Here is a 19,082-nt window from a genome sequence, read left to right as displayed (position 1 = left end):
TCAGGGTTCTGTCTGACTTGAGATGATGCTAGAGATACTATTCTGTACAAAGATAGAAGGTGATGTAAGGGAACGTGACGGATGCATTGATGGAGGAACTGAAGGGAAACATCACAGTTCTGAACAGACTGAGGTGCTGTGAGGACATGTAAGAAAAAAACATCACCAAAAGTGATGAAATCCCATCTTGTTAACCAGCACTCCAGTATGGAGTTCACTCTTAGCTGTTGGCATTAAGCAAAACCAGTGTTTGTTGCCATTACTGGTTAATAAATCTGTATTGTTAGGAAGATAATTCAAGTATTTTCTTCTCATTTGTGCAGAAGTTGCCAACAGAAGTACTTTGTCAAGGCAAGTGTACTTTGTCCACACAAACAGAAAGCATCTGTTCAAATTTTTTTACATATGTGTGTGTGATTCCTGATGGCTTTGGTAATAGATAATCACAGATTGACCTGATTCTCCTCCACAATTCTCAACTTATAAATTACTTTTAATCAGAAGTAAATACGTAATTGTGAGTGGAATGGTATCTCTATAATACAGAATGAGTTCTTAAATCCTGCAAGTGAGTGTGTATGTGCGTTTAGGGCTTTTTTTTTTTTTTTTTTTTTTTTTTTTTTTTTTTGTCTTTGCTGGGCTTTCTGGCAGCTAGTCTCTGGGGAAGGAAAATATAATTACAATGCAAAAGTGTTTTATGTTTCTTTTCTCCGGATTATGCTAGAAATATGAGACTGTAGTAGACATTTTATGAAATTGTTAACAATAAAGACAAACAGCAAGGAAGAGAATGAATTGAGTAGGACAGAATGCACAGGGGAAAAGATGGAGAAGTTTGAAAAGAAATGTTGAGCAAATAGCCTTTTTTCTGTGGTCTTAAAAATCACCTAATAAAACACTGTTTTATTGCATAGGTGCACTAATCATTTCTGGTTTTAATCATTATACCACATACACTTTTCAGGCAATTTTACAGAGTCTGTTCTCAAAGGTGGCTCATGAAAATCACCTTCACAGTCCATTTGTTTAGATTCTGCAGTGTACTTGAATTGAAGCCGACCACCTCTGTAAAGGATGCAGATTGCATCACTTAGCAAAATGTGCAGAGTGGTTTATTTCTCCACCAGGCTTACTCTATCAGGCAGTTTCTGTTGTTAGATCTAGATTCTCCCTTCCCACAAAGGCCACCAAAGAGCCCCATTATTGATAATAATGTTACTAGTATTACACATGATGATTTATAAAGTGCAAGTCTGAAGCCATCTAATATATATTCTTAAATATATTCCCATTTTTATTCCTCTAACCTATGTTGTCTGCTTGTTTATAATCTTTTGAACTGCACAGAGTAGGCACGCTGCTTCTCTCCCCACACCTAAGCAAAGGAGCAAGCAGAGTCATGAAGGCACCCTGTATGTAATTCTAGCTTGCTTTTAACTCAGATACTGAACAACAGGGACTGTTAAGAAAGCCTCCCCATCATACTTCATTGTGTATAAGTGTAAATGGAAAATTCACACCACTATCTCATTTTCTTAAATCTATCCTTCTCCAAGCTAAGTGGCAATGTTCTTCATTTAGTCAAAAGAAGACCTGTCTACTTGCACACTTGATCCTGTTCTTTTTGCTCTTCGTGTTGCTTTTGCAGGCAATTGGGAGCCATTATAAGCCTGATTCCATAGAAGAAAGATGGCTAGTTACTGGCCGTGGTGCATAGTCATCAGAGTTTTCAAGCAAGGCTTTAATAACAGCAAGGAACTTGCAAAGAATGAGGCTGAAGAGGGTGCCAAAAAAGAGAGGATAAAAATCAGTTTAGTAATGGCAGCAGCATTCTAGGTCTAATGAGCTTTGCAGAGGTCAGGGAGGATTTTGCAGTCATGAAAGAAAAGATTGTGGGAAAGAAATAGTGATAATAAAATCCCGTATGTTAATTTTCCCCTGTTTGAAAATCTGTTTTACATAATTTCTGATTTTTTTCTTTATTTCTTGATTGGGATGTGGTAAAAATAAAGGGCTGAAATGGGAGGGCAGCCATTTCCTCTGAGCCTTCAAAGAGACAGTAGACACACTTACTTACCTAGTGTAGCTCTGAGACAGAGACTTCACAAAAAATCAGCATAAATTTGAAACAGAAATGAAATGTTGGTGCACAAACCCTCATGGTCACTTGTACATGGAAAAAACAGTGGAGGAACCAGAATACCCTTCAGTTCCTACGCCTTGGCTTGATCCTATCCTGTATTGCATTTGATGTAGGGAACACCATTGACAAAAAAGCTTTTGCAGAAATTACAAAATTACCTTTTAGTTCAGGAATCAACAAACAGCAGACAAGGAGAAGTGAGAAATGGTTAACTGGCTCAGATTGGTAAGGCAGGTTGAATTGGTCCATCTTGCATTTATTTTTCAACCACGGGAAAGCAGACTATATGTGGGTAGCTAAGGTAAGTGTGGTCAGCTTAGGATTGACTATGGAAATGTTGTAAATTCATGGTGTGTGTCTAATAATACTCCATATGTACCTTTTTGTTGATGTGTATAGTGAGACATCCTTTGTGAGGGTTCATTTTTATTATAGATTAGTGTGCAAAGGAATAGATTTATTTCTGTTTGCAGATTTCTTTTGCAGCAAGGACTGCATTTAAAGAACCTGTTGGCAAAGAAAACATGTGGGGCATAAGGCAAGGAAGGAGACCAAAAATACCTCATTATGTGAGAACTGGGAGTCACATGCATGACTGTGTGAGTCAGCAACGTGCCCTCATGGTGATGAAGCACTAACCACATACTGGATTGCACTAACAAGAGCATAGCCAGCAGATCAAGGGAAATGATTATTCCCGTCTACTTGGCTGCCATGAAGCCACATATGTGTTCATTGTCCAAAAGTGGGTTCAGTTTTGAATTCTCTCAAACAAGATACTGACAAACTGGAGCAGAAGCAGCTGAGTCTGGTAGGTCTTTACGATGGCTGGCTGGATCACATGTACGTGGAGGTGCTAGGGCGCAACAGGGCTTTTTCAGCCTGCAAAAGGGAAGGGTCAAGAGGATTTGAATGCTATCATAGGAGTGAATCTGTAGGAAGAGGAAGAAGACCAAGCCAGACTCAGAGATCACTGCAAAAGGATAAGAGGCAACAGTTACAAGTTGCAGTGAGAAAAAAAAGTTATAAGAAAAAGTTCTTTATGGGGAGAAGCATTAAACATCACCCAGGGAACAATTTATGATCTTTGTAATGAGTCTGTGGAGCCTCTGGGCTTGGGCATTTTAAAAACTCAGCTTCTCAATATCCTGAGCAACCTCATCTAAGCTGGAAGACAGCTTTGCTTTGAGGAGGATGACCTCCAGAGGTTCTTTCCAAATTAAAATTTTCCTGTGATTCTATGAGCTAAATGAACAGATCCAACACTAAGCTGCCCTGCATCCTCATTTTGGAGGAGGGCTAGAGCTGCAAAGCATCCTCACCACAGCCTTTCTTGGACACGCATTCAGTTTTTGCAAGGCATTTACAAAATTGAGAGAGGAGTGCTTCAGAGCTTGATCTGTTCCCCCACGTCCCCCATGCTGTTGTTAATATGTAACAGTTGTCATTTGTTTTCTCTTTTTTTTTTTTTCTTTCAATTAAAAACAAAATGGAAGTAGGCATGTAGGCTCGAGTATGCTAAGAAATACATTGAACTAGATTGATCTAAACTGTCATAAATACAGGGAAGGCAGCCCATTCTGTCTTGTATTTTAACTCCTACCTAAACCTACAAGTTTTTGGTTGATGAGCAAAACGAGTAAAATGTAACCAGAACACATTGTACCTGTGTGAAAACTTTTACACTACTCCTGTGTTGCTCATTTTTATAATCTCTGATAGTCGTTGCCATAATATACGCTTTCTTTTACCATTTTTCCACCAGGCTTCTTCCGAGTATGAAAAAATGCACACTGTTTTTTTAATACTGGTCTTTTGTGATGGTCCAACTTTTTACTGCCAGTGCACATAATTAGAGCAATGTTTCTTTCTCTTACTAGAAGTTTTAAGTACTGTCAGTAAAATAATTATGTTGTAATTTGGGGATCATTTTAAGAATTAATATTCTTCAACATCATGAAGTTTGTAATGTTTTTTACAATTTTATTGTAATAGGCCATTTGAACTACAGGAAAGCAATTTTAATCCATGAAAAGGAAGTTTTTGGCAGTGGAACAAGTGATGAAAGAAATGGGAAAATAATTGCCAGCCTCCTAGAGAGCAAGAACTCGGAAGAATTATAGAAACTCTGCATCTGTAAAACAAGAACAAAGTTCCGGTTAGTCACCGTGTTAGGGTTATATCAGCTGCTACATCTTAAAAAATGCCTTTGGATGTACTGTTTCTATCATTAATGAATGTGACAATAAACAACCAGCAGTGCTGTAAAAGCAGGAGGTCACAGCACTTAGCAAACAGTTAGGCTTTGGCAAGTAAAAAATTAGCCCTGCGCCCATTGGACTCAGAGGGAGGGACAGTTTGGGCTTTAATGACGTGGACTCCGTTCTGATTTTGTACATCTGGGTAGGACAGGCGTCCTTTGAACACTGAAGTCTGATTTCAGGCTCATGTGAAGGCAATGGTGGTAATTATCATAATAGTAATCAAAGTGAGAATTTCACCCATGATAGTCTTCATGTATTGAATTCAGCCTTCATATCTGAAAGTGTTGATTGGCATTTAAACCAGGTGAGGTTTATCCGTCTCCCCATCACTGGCATTCTGTATGAGTAATGTGTACATATATGCAATATCAAGCTGCAGGAGTGCAGATACGGCTCTCCTAAACTCTGAGCTCGGTGTTTTCCTAATTACTTACAGCCTACTGAGATTAAAGCGACAAGATCTCTTTTGTGTTAAACAAGAAGCTTGCATTCTTTACTGATGAGCTACTCTCCTCTTTCCTTCCTGATGATCAGTGGCAACATTCCTGCAGCACCCCCCCAAGAAAGCCTTTGTCGGTTGTGGCTGACCTAACTGTGCAGCCTGCTGGTGCTGTGCAGGAGCTGTGGTGCTGTGGTGCTCCTCCGGGCACTGGAGCTTCCGCAGCCTGCTGCTGGGGGAGTGCAGGGCACCAAGGGACCCCCAAACTTCAGGTTCGGATGCGATGTCACACAAGTTTTAGCAGGACTTGGAGACTGCAGGCCACGTTCTGTGTCCTTCAAAACACCACACCCCACCTCAAGCCGGTGCAGTGGGTTACGTGGTACTGAAAAAAGAGCTTGGCGTTGTTATGCCTTCAGAAATGCAGGTTGTCTTCTGAGTTACAGCACTGTTTCAGTAACACATTGTCCATGGCAATCATTATTTGTGTGCCCAGTCCTGGAGTACTTGCTCAATATTCTGTGTCTAAGCCTGGATGCTTTGTGTCTGCATAAGGTCTTGAAGATCAGGGCCCAGATTGAACTCATCTTAGTGTTGTGACAGAGAAGAGTGAAACAAAAGGTGGGATTTGTCTTCGTTCGACCAACAAAATACCCCCGTTGGCTGCCATCACCATGGTCACACAGTGCTCAGTGTGTGGTGGTGTTCCACATGTGCGCTCACTCTGAGAAAAAATGCACAAAAATTGCAGAATTGCGTCTGCTACTACGCGTTACCCAGCTCGCTGTGTAAAACTGGGAAGTTGTAAAAGCTACTTTCTGACTCCCAGAGTCAAGACCACTCAGTAAGCTGGAGAAGGCTTTTTTTCATGTTGTGTGTTTAGCCATCAAGCTGCTTTGTGCTCGTGCAGCCCGGCCATCTTCAGTTTGCTCTGGTGGAGACTCGATGAAACGTGTAGAAGAAAGAGTGGGTTCTCACTTCATCCATCCAAGATCACTCCACTTAAAAACAGCTGAAACAAGGTTGTTAACATGACATGCAACTTCAGCAGTCAGGTTTTAAGTGTGTGCCTTCGTGTTCAGACGAGTAGTAGTGGCAATCAAAACGTTTTACCTCAGCCAGCAGCTCTGCTGACATGTGTTAACTATATTAAGAATTAATGGATCCTCTCAGTGAAAATAAAAGATGAGGGAACTGCTTTGACAAACTGATAGGCGTGAAGAGAGGGAGACATTTTGGTTTTGTGTGAGCACAGGGAATTTAATCATTGAATAGAAAGATGTCTTTCTGTATTCCTGTGTTTCAGGTTGAAGTTGTTGAACAAGGAGGTGCTTTCAGTGGACTGGATGACTCAGCTGCTGAGATCCAGGCATATCAGATAGGGATCAAATCACACATGGACCCTGATAATAAGAGAATCGGTTTTTATTCTGACAGTATGTGGGAAGAAGGAGCTGGAGGGTGGAGATCCTGCAGCAGAGCAGGTTGCTGGATAAAACCAGTGAGAGACTAGGTTATAGTTACTTTCTATATTCCTGAGCAGAAAGATGCAGGAAATAGTTGCAGGCAGGCAAAAGGAGGACCCATATATGAGAGAGATAGCTTGGGAGGAAAAGCCTGTCTGTCACCTTGGTGTCAGGAGCTGGAAGAAGGTTCTTTGTTATAAATCGTGCCAGCTACAGGGTGGAGCTTGTTTATGCCATCCTGGTGACAATGGATATGGCTGATATTACATAGAGGTCTTTGCATCAAAATATACTGCATTGTGCATTACTCCAAGACTTACCATATGTTTCCACTGTTTAACTTCCACTTGTGGCTTCTTTTCTATACCATGCCTTACTTTGTTCTGTTTTCAACCTATTGTAGCTTTTACTAGAGCTTGTTGTTGTTTGATTGAAAGCCAAGCAGGCCATACACTCTTACCTGTTCATTTGCTGTCTATTTTCGTTTGTGCTTATTGCTTGGCATTTAATGGCAAATTATTCTTACTTCTCCTTGATATTGGTGTTTTCCTAACTGTTATTCTGTCTTGGAGTATACTGTAGTCTGTCAGTGATGCATACTTTTTTTCTGTAACAGATATTTTTACATGGAACAATCTCTTGGATTAAATCCGGAATGTAGAGCTAATGTTAAAGAAAATAAGGTCAAAGAAATCAAGTAACATTACTTTCAAAGTCACGATAGAGTCTTTGGATTATCTCCCATCATTAATACTGATACTTGACAGCACTTATGACTTTAATCATGATTTGTAACCCTGTGAATTTTATTGCTTCTGCTGTCAGAAATCAATTTCAGTACTTAATGGCATCTTGTAACCTCAGTCAAGGAGAATGTTGGTTTGATTTTTATTTTAGTTTTACTCAAGGTGTTACTGCTAAGCTACACCCTTACAAAATTATTTCTATAATACTTTAACAAAGTTGTTTTCAGTTCCCTGACCTAAAGAGAATATTTTTATTTATAATGCAGAATTATTTCTATTTATCATTTTCATTGACCTGCATCTTCATATGTAGTTCAAAAACTTGTAGATTATGACCTTATAAACAGTGAAGTGTATGTTTAATCTTAATCATACTTGTAGACATAGGACTTCTCATATAATTAACATCCACCACAACTGTCTGCAGGATCAGACCATAACCAATTGTTTAACCTTCCTTTTACTTATTGAGGTTGAAGAAGAGAATGGAGCACACTTATAATTCCTAATTAAACATTCAGATTAGTCTTTATTGATTCATTTTGATCAAAAGAAGTGTGTTTAGGCATGATGCCGTCCAGTCACTCTGAAATTATTGACCTTATTGGGAATTCCCCTTTAAAGGCATAATTGCAGGATGGAATCCAGAGTTGTAGAATTCCTAAGGGTAGTAACAAAACTGTATTTTTCGCACATACAAAACAAAGGTAGATCATAGGATCCAGACTAAATCAGAGCATAAAATGCTATATCTAATCATCTCTCATCACTTGCAGTGATGTTACAGTTAAAAATACAGAGGGCATATCCCTTGATCTCCTATATAAACAACTGGAAGTTGGAAAAGGTTCTGCTTCAAGTTGAGTCTACCTTTCTGTGACACTTACTAGGTTTTGTATACTTTGCAAAGAGGAGATTGTTATTCTCTCACTTAACACACAGGAAATTGAAGAGTGGTAAAATAAAGTGACCCACAGAGCGGGCCAACAATAGACCTAATTTACCAATTCAGTTTCCTAACTAGGAAATGCTGCCCATTTTTACCTCTGTATAGTCTTCTTATGGGAATTTTTTATTTTATTTTATTTTTTACATACAATATCAGTTAAATTTATGCTTCATTGGAAGGAGCTGAGACCTTGCATTTCTCTAATTCCTCAAGAAGCTGTCCCTGGAGAGTTGTTTCTCCAGGAAAGTAAGGAAGATGATAAGAACATTATAAAACCCAAACTCCACAGGACATACATGACAAAACACCTTTCTAAAAGTAAAGAAGGATGAAATTTTTGTCACTTTGCAAATCATCTCTGTCATGTATACAAGTATTGAGCACCATTCTACTATTTCTACTGGAGTTCATGTATTATTTTTCTAGTTATAAAGCAATAGATCTATGCTTGATTTATTTGCTAATGACTTTCAGCTAACTTTCCTTGCTGTATTTCATTTAGAGACCCTGCAGCCTGCACATGATAATGTTTATGCAGTGGATGACACAGTTCTGGAGCTATCTGAGGTAGAAGAAACAGCCTCAGAAAGCAGCTGTTTTGCATCAGAGGACACCACTGAAGACTCGGGTGTTGTGAGCTCCCCATCTGACATTGTATCTTTGGATTCACAAAATGACAGCATGAAGTCAAGAGACATCAAGCTGGTCAATGGCTACGTGGACTCAGCTGAGGCAGACGCAATGTGTGGCACAGAGACATGCCTTGTAAAGAACGCCTGCTCTAGTAACATGGGATATGACAGTGCTCCACAGAGGTAAAGATTCATTTGCAGTTGGCTTTTAGAAAATATCTTGCATGTCTTCCTTGTAGGGAATCATTTAAGAAAACCAACTTCTTCTTTCTTCTGTTCTTTCATAAACCATTGCCAATGCCAAGTGACTCCTCCCAGTGAAAAAACTCTCTGCCAAATCCCCTCCAGTAACATACTTGTAGCAACAGGCAAAGGTCACTTTTCTGTTTGAACTTGTAGTTACATTTCTTACTAAAGACTGCTGCCCTCCAGAGTTAATTCCTCCAAGAAGTTTGAAATAATTTTGTTTCAGTTTGGTTTATCTTGTGGTTCTGATATGAAGCACTTAAAATAATACTTTGTATTGATCTAGAAAAAATTACATGCAGGTCATATAACAAAAAATGTGTAAAATGGAAAAATTCAAGTCTTTGATAATCAGGTAGAAAAAAATTGTGTTCAGTGAAATTTGGGGGCTTATTTGTGGGTGTGTGCATGCATATGTATGTTCACCTAATGCTAACCTCCATTGATGTTGTACCTTGTTTTTTTTTTTTTGTTTTGTTTTGTTTTGTTTGTTTTTTTCCCTGCATATTTCCTTTTTTTTTTTTTTTTAATAAATATTTTACTGAAGTTTTTGCAAGAAAATACGAGAACCTGGAATTTAACTAGAAACTGCCCTCAAGCAGAAGTGACTCTGACACTGTTTGTTTGCCAAAACTCACATAGTTGGTGGCAGGGCTGCAGAAGGAACCCAGAATTTATAGGACTTTGCAAATACAAACTGGCCAAATAGGAAGCTGTGCCTCTAGCAAGGAGGGTGGCCTGGTAATACTGACAGGGATCCGCTCTGTGTGATGCTGCAGAGTCATGGGACAGGGGCCAGAAATTCCTCTGAATTCTCAGTTGACACAAAGTCTGCGCTTTCTGGTCTCTCTCCATTCAGCTGCTAATCTGTAGCCCCTTCATAAGAACATGTATCCTGACCTAGTTATTTCCTTCCACACATTTCTGAGGGAGAACTTCATCCTGGATCGTGCAGTGGATGATAAATTAGGGATAAATTAGGGATAAATTAGGCCAAAATCAGTATTTAACCTATTGGAATTTCTTTTCCCATCACTATCAAGGGGAACAAGGTCAAGTCTCATTTAAATACTTCTTCAATAATACATTATTCTCAGGATTTGTCCTTCTGCACTTTCTTAGGTCCTGATATAGTCTCTGTTTAGAGGGTTAGATAGGCTAATATAGTAGCTACAGTGAACCTTCCAGACACAGTCTGAAAAAGTAACCCATTAATTTCAGTAGTAAAATAATTAAGCAGTAGCAACTTTCCTCAATATCCAGGGTCTAAACTGGTTAGAAAAACACACATTCACATTTAGGGAAAAAAAAGAAAAAGAAAAGATTACCATAATGTTGAACAAAGACATCAAAGCACAGCGCTGTAAGAACAATCCTAATCAGTGAAAGGTACTTCAGACTTTTTCTGGTGTTTTGTAGTAAAATGAAAGATTGAGCAGAAGTAGTTAATTGACACACTAGCTCTTGAAACTCAGTGTTTTCTACATCTTTCACTTCAGAAAAAGGCAGATTTTCTTTACATTGCACTCAGATTTGCCTTTGCTACACAAACACACAAAATTATTAATATTCGGAAAGAGTATTTAGGGAAAAGACAATGGGAAGAGAGAAGAGTACTTAGAGAAGGGACAAAATTCATTCTCAAAATGCAAAAGTGGACCAGGTTGCCCAGAGAGGTCAAAGAATCTCCATGCCTAGAGGTTTTCAAAATTCAGCTAGTCAAAGCCTTGGACAGCCTCATCTAACTTTGAAACTAGCCCTGCTTGAAGTAGGAGGTTGGACTATGCTTCTAACTTAAACTTTTGTGATTCTAGCATTCGAAATAATCTATATTTAACTAATATATCCATAATTAAAAATGAGAGGTTTTAGGCTGGAAGAGGAGAAAGTTTTGTCGTTCAGGGAGTGAAGCTATTTTTCATGAATCTTGTTTTGGGGGGGACGGGACTCTGGGACAGAAAAAATATTTCAGATCACCTTTAGGAGAGAGCAGAAGTCTAACATTTGTGATTGATTTTAGTCGTATGGCAGCAATCACTTAGGCTGCCACAGCAGAGATACTGGTAGTAAAATCTTTAAACTTCTGTGCTCTGAATGTGCCAGCAGCATTTGAAGGTAAATCCAGTTCTACCCCTAACATGTGTTTGTTAACAAACCAGCTGTGAAAATTGTGCTTTTCTAAATCCTTTTGAGGTCAACTTACTAAGTGTTTACAAGTCACTTCGTAAGTGTGGAGGGGAAGAAAAAATAGTTGTTGTTTGTGTTTTTTGGTGTTTTGTTGTTGTTGTTGTTTGTTTGTTTGTTTTTGTTTGTTTTTTTGTTTGTTTGTTTATTTTAAGCTGTTCATATTAAACTCTTGTTTTGGTGGGATTTAAATAAATTCTGAGTACAATTTGCAGTACAGCCAATTTGGAGAACATCAATTTCAACTTCTGCTGTCAGAGCAGCTACCACCCCAATAACAAAGTATGTTGGGAGCTCTGAGATTATATGTGGTTCTTGGGATAAATGGGCTATTTTCAGGACCAACAAGCCTTCTAAATTCCCAGACAAGTCAAAGTGCAGTTTGTATGAATAATCGATACCAAGCTATACAGAGTTTTAAATGTGTTTCAAAAGCTGCAGAACTTCAAGGAAAATTTTACATGGAGTTTCTTAATTCCTTTGTCTTCTTCCACGTACCTAGATCTAACTCAATTCTAAAAGGAGGATAAGAACAAAGAAATTTGGAGAGCTTGTCACTACTGTAGAGAAACAGTAGCTAGCAGCAGTGAATTGGAGTCCTTGAATCTGAGCTCCACTGAAGCCAGAAATTGCAGTTAGTGACTAATTTGGCCCAGACTTGGGGGGGGGGGGGGGGGGGGGGGTTTTTTTAAAAATAACGGAAATATTTAGCTTATCACTTCAAACTATAAAGGTGACTAAAATTTGGGCTTTTCACCCTGTGAAATAACTATAGTACTGTATACTAAAATCATTTTGTACTGCGTGGGTAATGAAAACTACCCTTATAGTGGAAGCAAATTATATTTAGAGTGTGAAGAGGCTATAAAGAAAGACCAAGTGGTATTTGGCATGTGCACCATAACAAACTGCAGTGAAAAGCACGATCAAGACCATAGTTGTTAGAGATAGGTTTTCTCCAAAGGCTTAGCCTGTGCTCCAGGAGATCATCAAGAGTATTTTGCCACGTAGCTTACTTTGGTTTATTGTACATGTATTTTTAAATTCGTTTTTCTTAAAGCTTCTGGGTTTGTTCACTGGGTGGCGTGGGTGGTCTCAGAGCAGCTGGAATACGTGATGGCTTTAGAATATCACAGCAGGGTCTGCACCTCATCTGCTACTGAAGTCAAGGAAGGTTGTGAGTGTTTAAGGGTACAGGCTTCAATATGCAATACGTTTGTCTTTGTGTAGCAGCATAATAGTATGACTGAGGAAGAAATGGCACATACCACAGGGTTTGGACAAACAGAAATGACAGTTGCAACGGAGTTCAAATCTTGTTCAGTTCCCGGAGAACAGAGACAAAAACTTCTAAAAGAAGGTCTCTGTCATGCAGGAGTTTGCAGCCTGTTTTGTTTTTTTTTTTTTTTTTCCTCCATGGTCTTGTTTTCCAGCACATGGGATCCACTTGCACCTGCACTCTTCTTTGTTTTGTTTTGGGATTCTTGTTCAAGCAATCTTAATCCAAATACACCTAAGAGTTATCATGTAGAGTATCAAATCACTCACTCTACCTGCCTCTAACCTGTTAAACTATCTTTGTCTCTGCCTCTGATATTCCTGTCAGCCACTTACTGTTTTTACGGTAAAATTCTTCACACAGTTATCATATCTCACGATATGTTCATACAGTGCCTGAGAGCAGAACCCTGATCTCAGCTGGAGGTGCCACGGGCTAACCCCATATAAATAATTGACTACATGCAGCGTTGGGCTGTGAATGTTTTAATATTAACTGCTGACTCCCAACACTGTACAACATAGTTCTCTTTCTTCATATCCTTCCTTACAGTTGATTTGTGTTATGTATCTGTTCACCAAATTTTAATATATAGTGTTAAATGAGTAACAAGAAAACCACAGAGAAGCTGAAATGTTGCTTATGTAGCAGTAAGCACATCTCATGATCTCACAGTGTTGCAACCCTGTCCTCCCATACCCCCTCCTTTCCCATCCCTTGTATGGTGTCATCACGCAAGCTCCTTGGGGCAGGGATCAGTCAATTTTATATGCCTATAAAGCATCATGCACACCTACTGTCTGGAGCTTTATAAATAATTACACATTAAAAATTATTTTAAAATAATGTTATTAGGGATGCAGAGTCACATGCTCAAAGTTAGGTAACAGTAATATTAAGGCTGTCTGGCTAACCTTAGTTTCCCCCCTTTAACCTTAATTTCGCCCTCTTTTGTGCAGTATGATAAAGTCTCTAGTTAAATGATCATACTCTTTTGTTTTCTTTCTAAGTTTCAGAACTCAGTTAATGGAGCAGGTATACCACCATTTGCCCTCAGTTCGAATTCTCTTCTGGAGACAGGAATGTTTAAATTCCTCTTGCTTTTTCTATCTTACTCATCATACTAATATCCATGTACCATGCAGACTTTAATTAATTTCTCTTCACAGTACTCATGTGAGATGAAGAGGTGGCATTTTCCTACTTTAGAGAAGGAGAGGTGTTGCACAGACTCAAAGCAGACCAGTGACCAGTTAGATCACACAGGACCCATTTTTTTCAGAGGACCGAACATTCAAAAGCATTCAAACAGTATTATTAGGGTGCACCTCTCCATTTCCTCCAGACTCTGTTCTTCAAAGACATTTAAGCGTTTTGCTAGAAAGAAAATAATAGAATGATCATGGGCATATTATTAATTGTTGTATTTGGTCTGGCACCTAGCAAAGATATATTATTTCTCAAAGATACGAACAACTGAAATGAGGATTTTATAAGGGGCCTTAAGAGTGAGTTGTTCCACCAGGCTCACTAAGGGCAGTAAAACACTTTAAAGTACAAAATATTTTTTAAAGTTTAAAAACGTTTTAAATTTATGTTTTTGTTGTTGTTGTTGTTTTTGTTTTTAAGTATTTTAAAATCTAAGGGAATTTGCCAGTTTTAAAGCTAAATAAATGCATAATGATAGACGGTGACTTGTCAGGGACAAAAAGATACCTTCCAGAGGTCTAAAAAGGGATTTTCCCCTCCCTTGAGTTCCTGTGTCAGTAGCCATGAAGGAGGATTATTTTTTCACGTACAGCTAATTGAGGGCACGGGGTGGGGGTGGGGGAACCAAGCGGAGATCAGTTCATGCTCTGGATCTGGAGAGGGAGAATCCTATTTCCTCCCTTTCTCTTGGGAGAATTTGTTACCTTTGGCTCTGGTTGTGGTAGCTGGAGCTATGGGGAGGAGATGGAAAAGAGTCCGCTTTGTTACCAACCGGAGAAATACTTCGCTCTTTGCTACAAAACTCTTTGGGTTTTGATGAGTTAGATTTAAAAAAATGCTTGAAAGGATAGGGGTGGGTGAACTTGTTCTGCTTAATTTTCAGCCCATTCAAATTCAAATGTTACAAGGTTTTGTATTCCACTTGGGAAGGACAGGGGGGAAAAGAGAACTTGGTAGCTGGAGATAATTTAATGATGAAGGAGGTCAGAGGAAGAAAAAGTATAATTGTGAGTGGCAGAAGGCAATCGGGAAGGAGAATAGCAGTGCGTATATAGTATATATACATTTGTGTGCACAAACATGTTCTATATAATTGCATGTCCCTTGTAGCAATCTTAGAGAAATATGGAAAAGTTTTATTCCCTCATTTCTCTATAAGATAGGCTTTGCTTTAGCTGGGTGGGCATGTGTTTAACTTTCTTGAAAACAGAAGAAATGTACTGTTAGGGGGAGGAAGGAAGAGAAAGGGTTAAAGTGACAAGGAGAACTTCAGGGATGAAAAATTACTTAATTAAGACCCAGATGTCTGACAGATTTGCAAGCCTCTGCTTCTTACATAGTTTTGCTAATTTCCTTCCTTATCTCTAGCTTTCCCTTTCCCCCTGTTCCAGAAAACCCTTTGGATTTGGATATTCTCATGCACTTTTCTGCTGGCAGATGTTCATGGAGGGAAGGTACTAATGATATTACAGTTAAGTAATAGATACTCACAGTCATTATACAGCAAGAATCCAGATTAACCTTTCTGTTAAACTCATCGGCTTGTAAAATGCTGTATACTTCGGAGCTGTATAATACACTGCATGTTAGGAAGCAGCTTGGGTTGCTAAAGATGCAGTGCTGCCTCCAGCAGAGAAAGGCTCTGCTCCGTGCTCTCTCATATTTTTCCTCGTTAACCGAGAGATGTTACTTAACCTCACCGCACCATCTTTTAACCTGCAGTGTTATTGCGCACAGGTTAAGTTGCTGCATTGAGATTTAAGTCGAGCTAGTCCACTTTCCTGACTATTTCTGGCAATCCTGTCTGCCTGCGGGCTTTCCCGTTGAGAAGCTGTTGCCAGAGGACGGTGCAAGGAGGGGGAGCGGGGGCATGCTTCCAGCTGTACAGCAACTGCAAGCTGCTGCTTCTGCAGCCTAGGGGAGGACCCTGAAGCGTACGAGACATATGTCTGGGGCTCTAGAAGCTTAAATCATCCCACTATGTAACAAGCTCAGAGATTTCTAGCATTAAGGATCTCAAAACCACAAAATGATACTATAAATAAGCAAAAGCTTTTTCATTTGCTTTCTGTTTAGGTTTTTGACCAGTAGCCATGGGGGAGGACTGTAAAAGAACCATAAACCTAGCTGCTGGTGAAAAATTACTTCATTTTCCTCCTTCTCTATATTTGCAAGTTCTTATTTTAACCAGGTTTTATGTGTGAGGGCACTACAGGACCTGTGTATTCTAGGATGTGAAAGCAGATTAATTAAATTTCTGATGATTTTTATTCAGCACAGATATAGTTGCAGCCTAAAGACCATTGTAAGTGTGATGCAGTCCCACAGAGCTAGAAACAGAACACAAACTGAAAACCTGGAACAGAAATGATACTTGCAACTTTTTCTCAAAAAGTATTTACAGCTATTTTTTTTAACTGCTTGTTGAAGAACATAAAAAGCAAGGTTATGTGGCATTCAACAGAATATGAACATGTACTTCTTCCTTTCCCTAGTTCCTGCCACTTTCAGAAATCTTGTATGAAAGACAACTAAAGATTTGTTACCTAGCCAGTCCTTAGTGGGATGTACTTTCCAGTATTTTAACAGTCTACAGTATGCCATTTTAACAGGCTTTGGTCATACAAAGCTAGAACCATTAAAAAATATGTTCAGGTTCTGAGGAGGTAGCAGAGAACCACCTTGGTCCAGTCATAGCTTCAAAGACCAGAAAGTCCACTACTTATACTAACTACTCTTCTGCAGCCGTTCTCAGCTTCTCAATAGGAAAGCCCGCAGGCAGACAGGATTGCCAGAAATAGTCAGGAAAGTGGACTAGCTCGACTTAAATCTCAATATAGCAACTTAACCTGTGCGCAATAACACTGCAGGTTAAAAGATGGTGCGGTGAGGTTAAGTAACATCTCTTGGTTTACAAGGGAAAATATGAGAGAGCAAGGACTTCCTCAAAAGGAAATAGAAAAAAAGTCATATAGCCTAAGAAATATAAATAATGGAAAAATGGACCCTAAGATTTTGTAAACTCGGCTACTCTGGAAAATAGTTACCTGCAATTTTTAAGAGTACTTTGCTGCATCAATCACAAAAACAAATACATAAGCACGTTGAGATAACTTCATGTCATTTCTGACCTGGCTGAACAGAAAGTCATTTTCAATAGGGATATACTTTCAGCCCTACTTTCTACAACTTAAAATCATTCAGCATTGGTCTTTTCTGTAACACCAGCTATGATAAACCCCAGGTAGAAGCATTTATCTTCTCGGCATTTATGTAAGAGGAGAATATTGTTGATCCATTTTGAAGAGGATAAATCTGGATACATTCAGCAGGGTTAAACTAAATCCCCAGTACCCCACTGAGAAAACTATCAGAGCAGGGAAAGGAGCCAAAATGCTCCAAAGGCCAGTCCAGACTAACTGTAATACCAGCCTTCCACATCCCTGTTAGCTGCATAAGACACATGTGAGGGGCTGAATGCCCTTGTGTCCATTGAACTACCAGCCTCACAGATGCTGCTCCTTCCCCATGTGTGCTCCTGCACTGTGGGCATTTCTGGATTTGGCTCTGCTTCACAAGGGCTCCGTCTTCCCAGCCCAGCTGGTAACAAATTTATAGGAGCCATGTTCTCAAGTCTTGGTATAGCAAAGGTGGTACAAAAAGAGTGAGACTTTTGGGAAGCATTTGATGAAGACTTGTACTGGTGTTTCACCTCCAGCAGGGGCATGGGTCTCCCATCAGTTCCTTGTTATCTGCCTGCCCCATGCAGATGTCTTGAATGTCCTACAGTGTTTCAGATGGCAATGGATGTCCCAGCTGGACACCAACTGAATCTCTTCCTCAGTCCCTTCTCTGCAGTTTACATAGCTCCGTGTTGTATTTTCTCAGTTAAGCTGGGAGTCATGGTCTCTACCCATGGTACCATATGGGAGGCTTTCCAGAACTCCTGAGAAGTGTCCAAAGAGACTTCAGTCAGTTGTGTCATTTGCAAACCCCCAGATAAAGCTGCTCTCAGTAGAACAAAATACATTGTCTTTTAATGCATTTCCAGCAAGACTTACCACAGATTGTCCTCTCTTTTTTAGAATGTAAACTTTCTCATAAATGTCTGTCTCCCGTGGCACTAATTTGACAAAATGCTGCCGTAAGTTTCATTTTGTCTCCAACTGCATGAATGACTGCCGAGGAGTAATTGTGTATTGTAGCCTAAGCTCAGTGGAGCACTAAAGGCTGTAGTTTAGTACTCACTTTGCTCAGTTCTGTGCTCCTGCACAAATTTTAGCTAATCTGCATAAGCAATAAGTGAGCAGGCTTCCAAGAACCGTGCAAGTTTGCCTTTTCGATCTTGTGCTAAACGCTCACCAGTGGTGTATTTTTAGCACCTCACGTTTTACCAGAAAGGCAGCAAAAAGGTTATCAAGTTCTTCCCTATGTCAAAAAAAAAAAAAAAAAAAAAGAGTATGTGTGAGAAAATGCCACTGGTAATGTTTATCCAGAATGTAAAACGTAGGAATAAGTCCTATATTTTTCTTGGATACTAGCCAAAACTGAGCTGTCAACAAAAGAGAAGTGTATAGCGTTAGAAGGGAAGAAGTCTTTGAAAAAAATAAAAATCAGAGGCCCTCTTGTTTTCCTTTCCAAATGCTGTTGTGTGCAAGAGTCTTTTCAAGCATATTTATAAACCATGTGAGCTACTGGAAACTACCAGACTTTCACCTCCTGAAACACGTATCACATTTTAAATTCCCAATGCTAAGAATTTCAAGAAGGGCTCTGCGATGAATATATACCTTCTGTCTTGCTTTTAAGGTGAGTTTGGAGATGAAATGAACAATAGCTCTTTTAGGAATTTGGAAATGCACAAGATCTGCTTTTTCTGAAGCTCTCTCTGTAAAAGAATAAGAATCCTTTCATTTTCACTGCATTGTTCTCTTTCCTTCACAAAAATTCTCTGAATTGGATATTATTATCCCAGTTGTCTAGATAAGGAGATTGAAGCAGAGATTGAGAGGCAAATTACGTATAGTCTCTGCATAAGTGCACAGAGGATAATAAAAGAAACCTTTGCTAACTGTTGTGCCTATCAAGGAGAAGATGATTTTGCTATAAGGAGTCTTTGGAAGAATCTCCCTGATTGACATGAGAAAAGAGCTGGTCAATCCGATGAACCAAAACTACCTATATGAAACATTAGAATCGCCGTTCTATCCCTATATATGTTTTCCTAGATAAATCACCCATAAAATCCCCAATCCAATTGTTTTCATTATTTCCTGGAGAAAGCCCAATACCTATAACCTTAGCAATACAGATTTTGCCTGTGCTGAAGAACAGTCAGGCAAGAGACAGAAAGATATGATCAAGTACCAGAAGGTGGTGAGCTGGCATAGCCTTCATGAAATTAGGTCCAATTCTGTGATAGATAGGGGTTTACACATGTATCTTCCAAGATTTTTCTCAAGCACTGTAGCCTGAAGCACCTTCTTCACAGTAGCTTGGAGAAAGGGTCTCAATGTATGTCAGTA

General features: G+C 39.2%; 1 protein-coding gene across 7 annotated transcripts in view; it reads left to right on the top strand.

The window, feature by feature from the left end:
- COBL (cordon-bleu WH2 repeat protein) overlaps positions 1-19,082 on the top strand; it is a 154,544-nt gene that overhangs the window by 120,444 nt on the left and 15,018 nt on the right. For all 7 annotated transcript variants that reach the window (XM_035317840.1, XM_035317844.1, XM_035317843.1 and 4 more), the window contains one exon: positions 8,510-8,822. In XM_035317840.1, the coding sequence (XP_035173731.1) occupies positions 8,510-8,822 (313 nt within the window). The remainder of the gene's footprint in view (positions 1-8,509; positions 8,823-19,082) is intronic.

This window comes from Oxyura jamaicensis, chromosome 2 (assembly GCF_011077185.1).
Source record: "Oxyura jamaicensis isolate SHBP4307 breed ruddy duck chromosome 2, BPBGC_Ojam_1.0, whole genome shotgun sequence".
Lineage (NCBI taxonomy): Eukaryota > Metazoa > Chordata > Aves > Anseriformes > Anatidae > Oxyura > Oxyura jamaicensis.
Note: the sequence above shows the minus strand (reverse complement) of the source record. Positions and strands in the feature narration are given on the sequence as shown.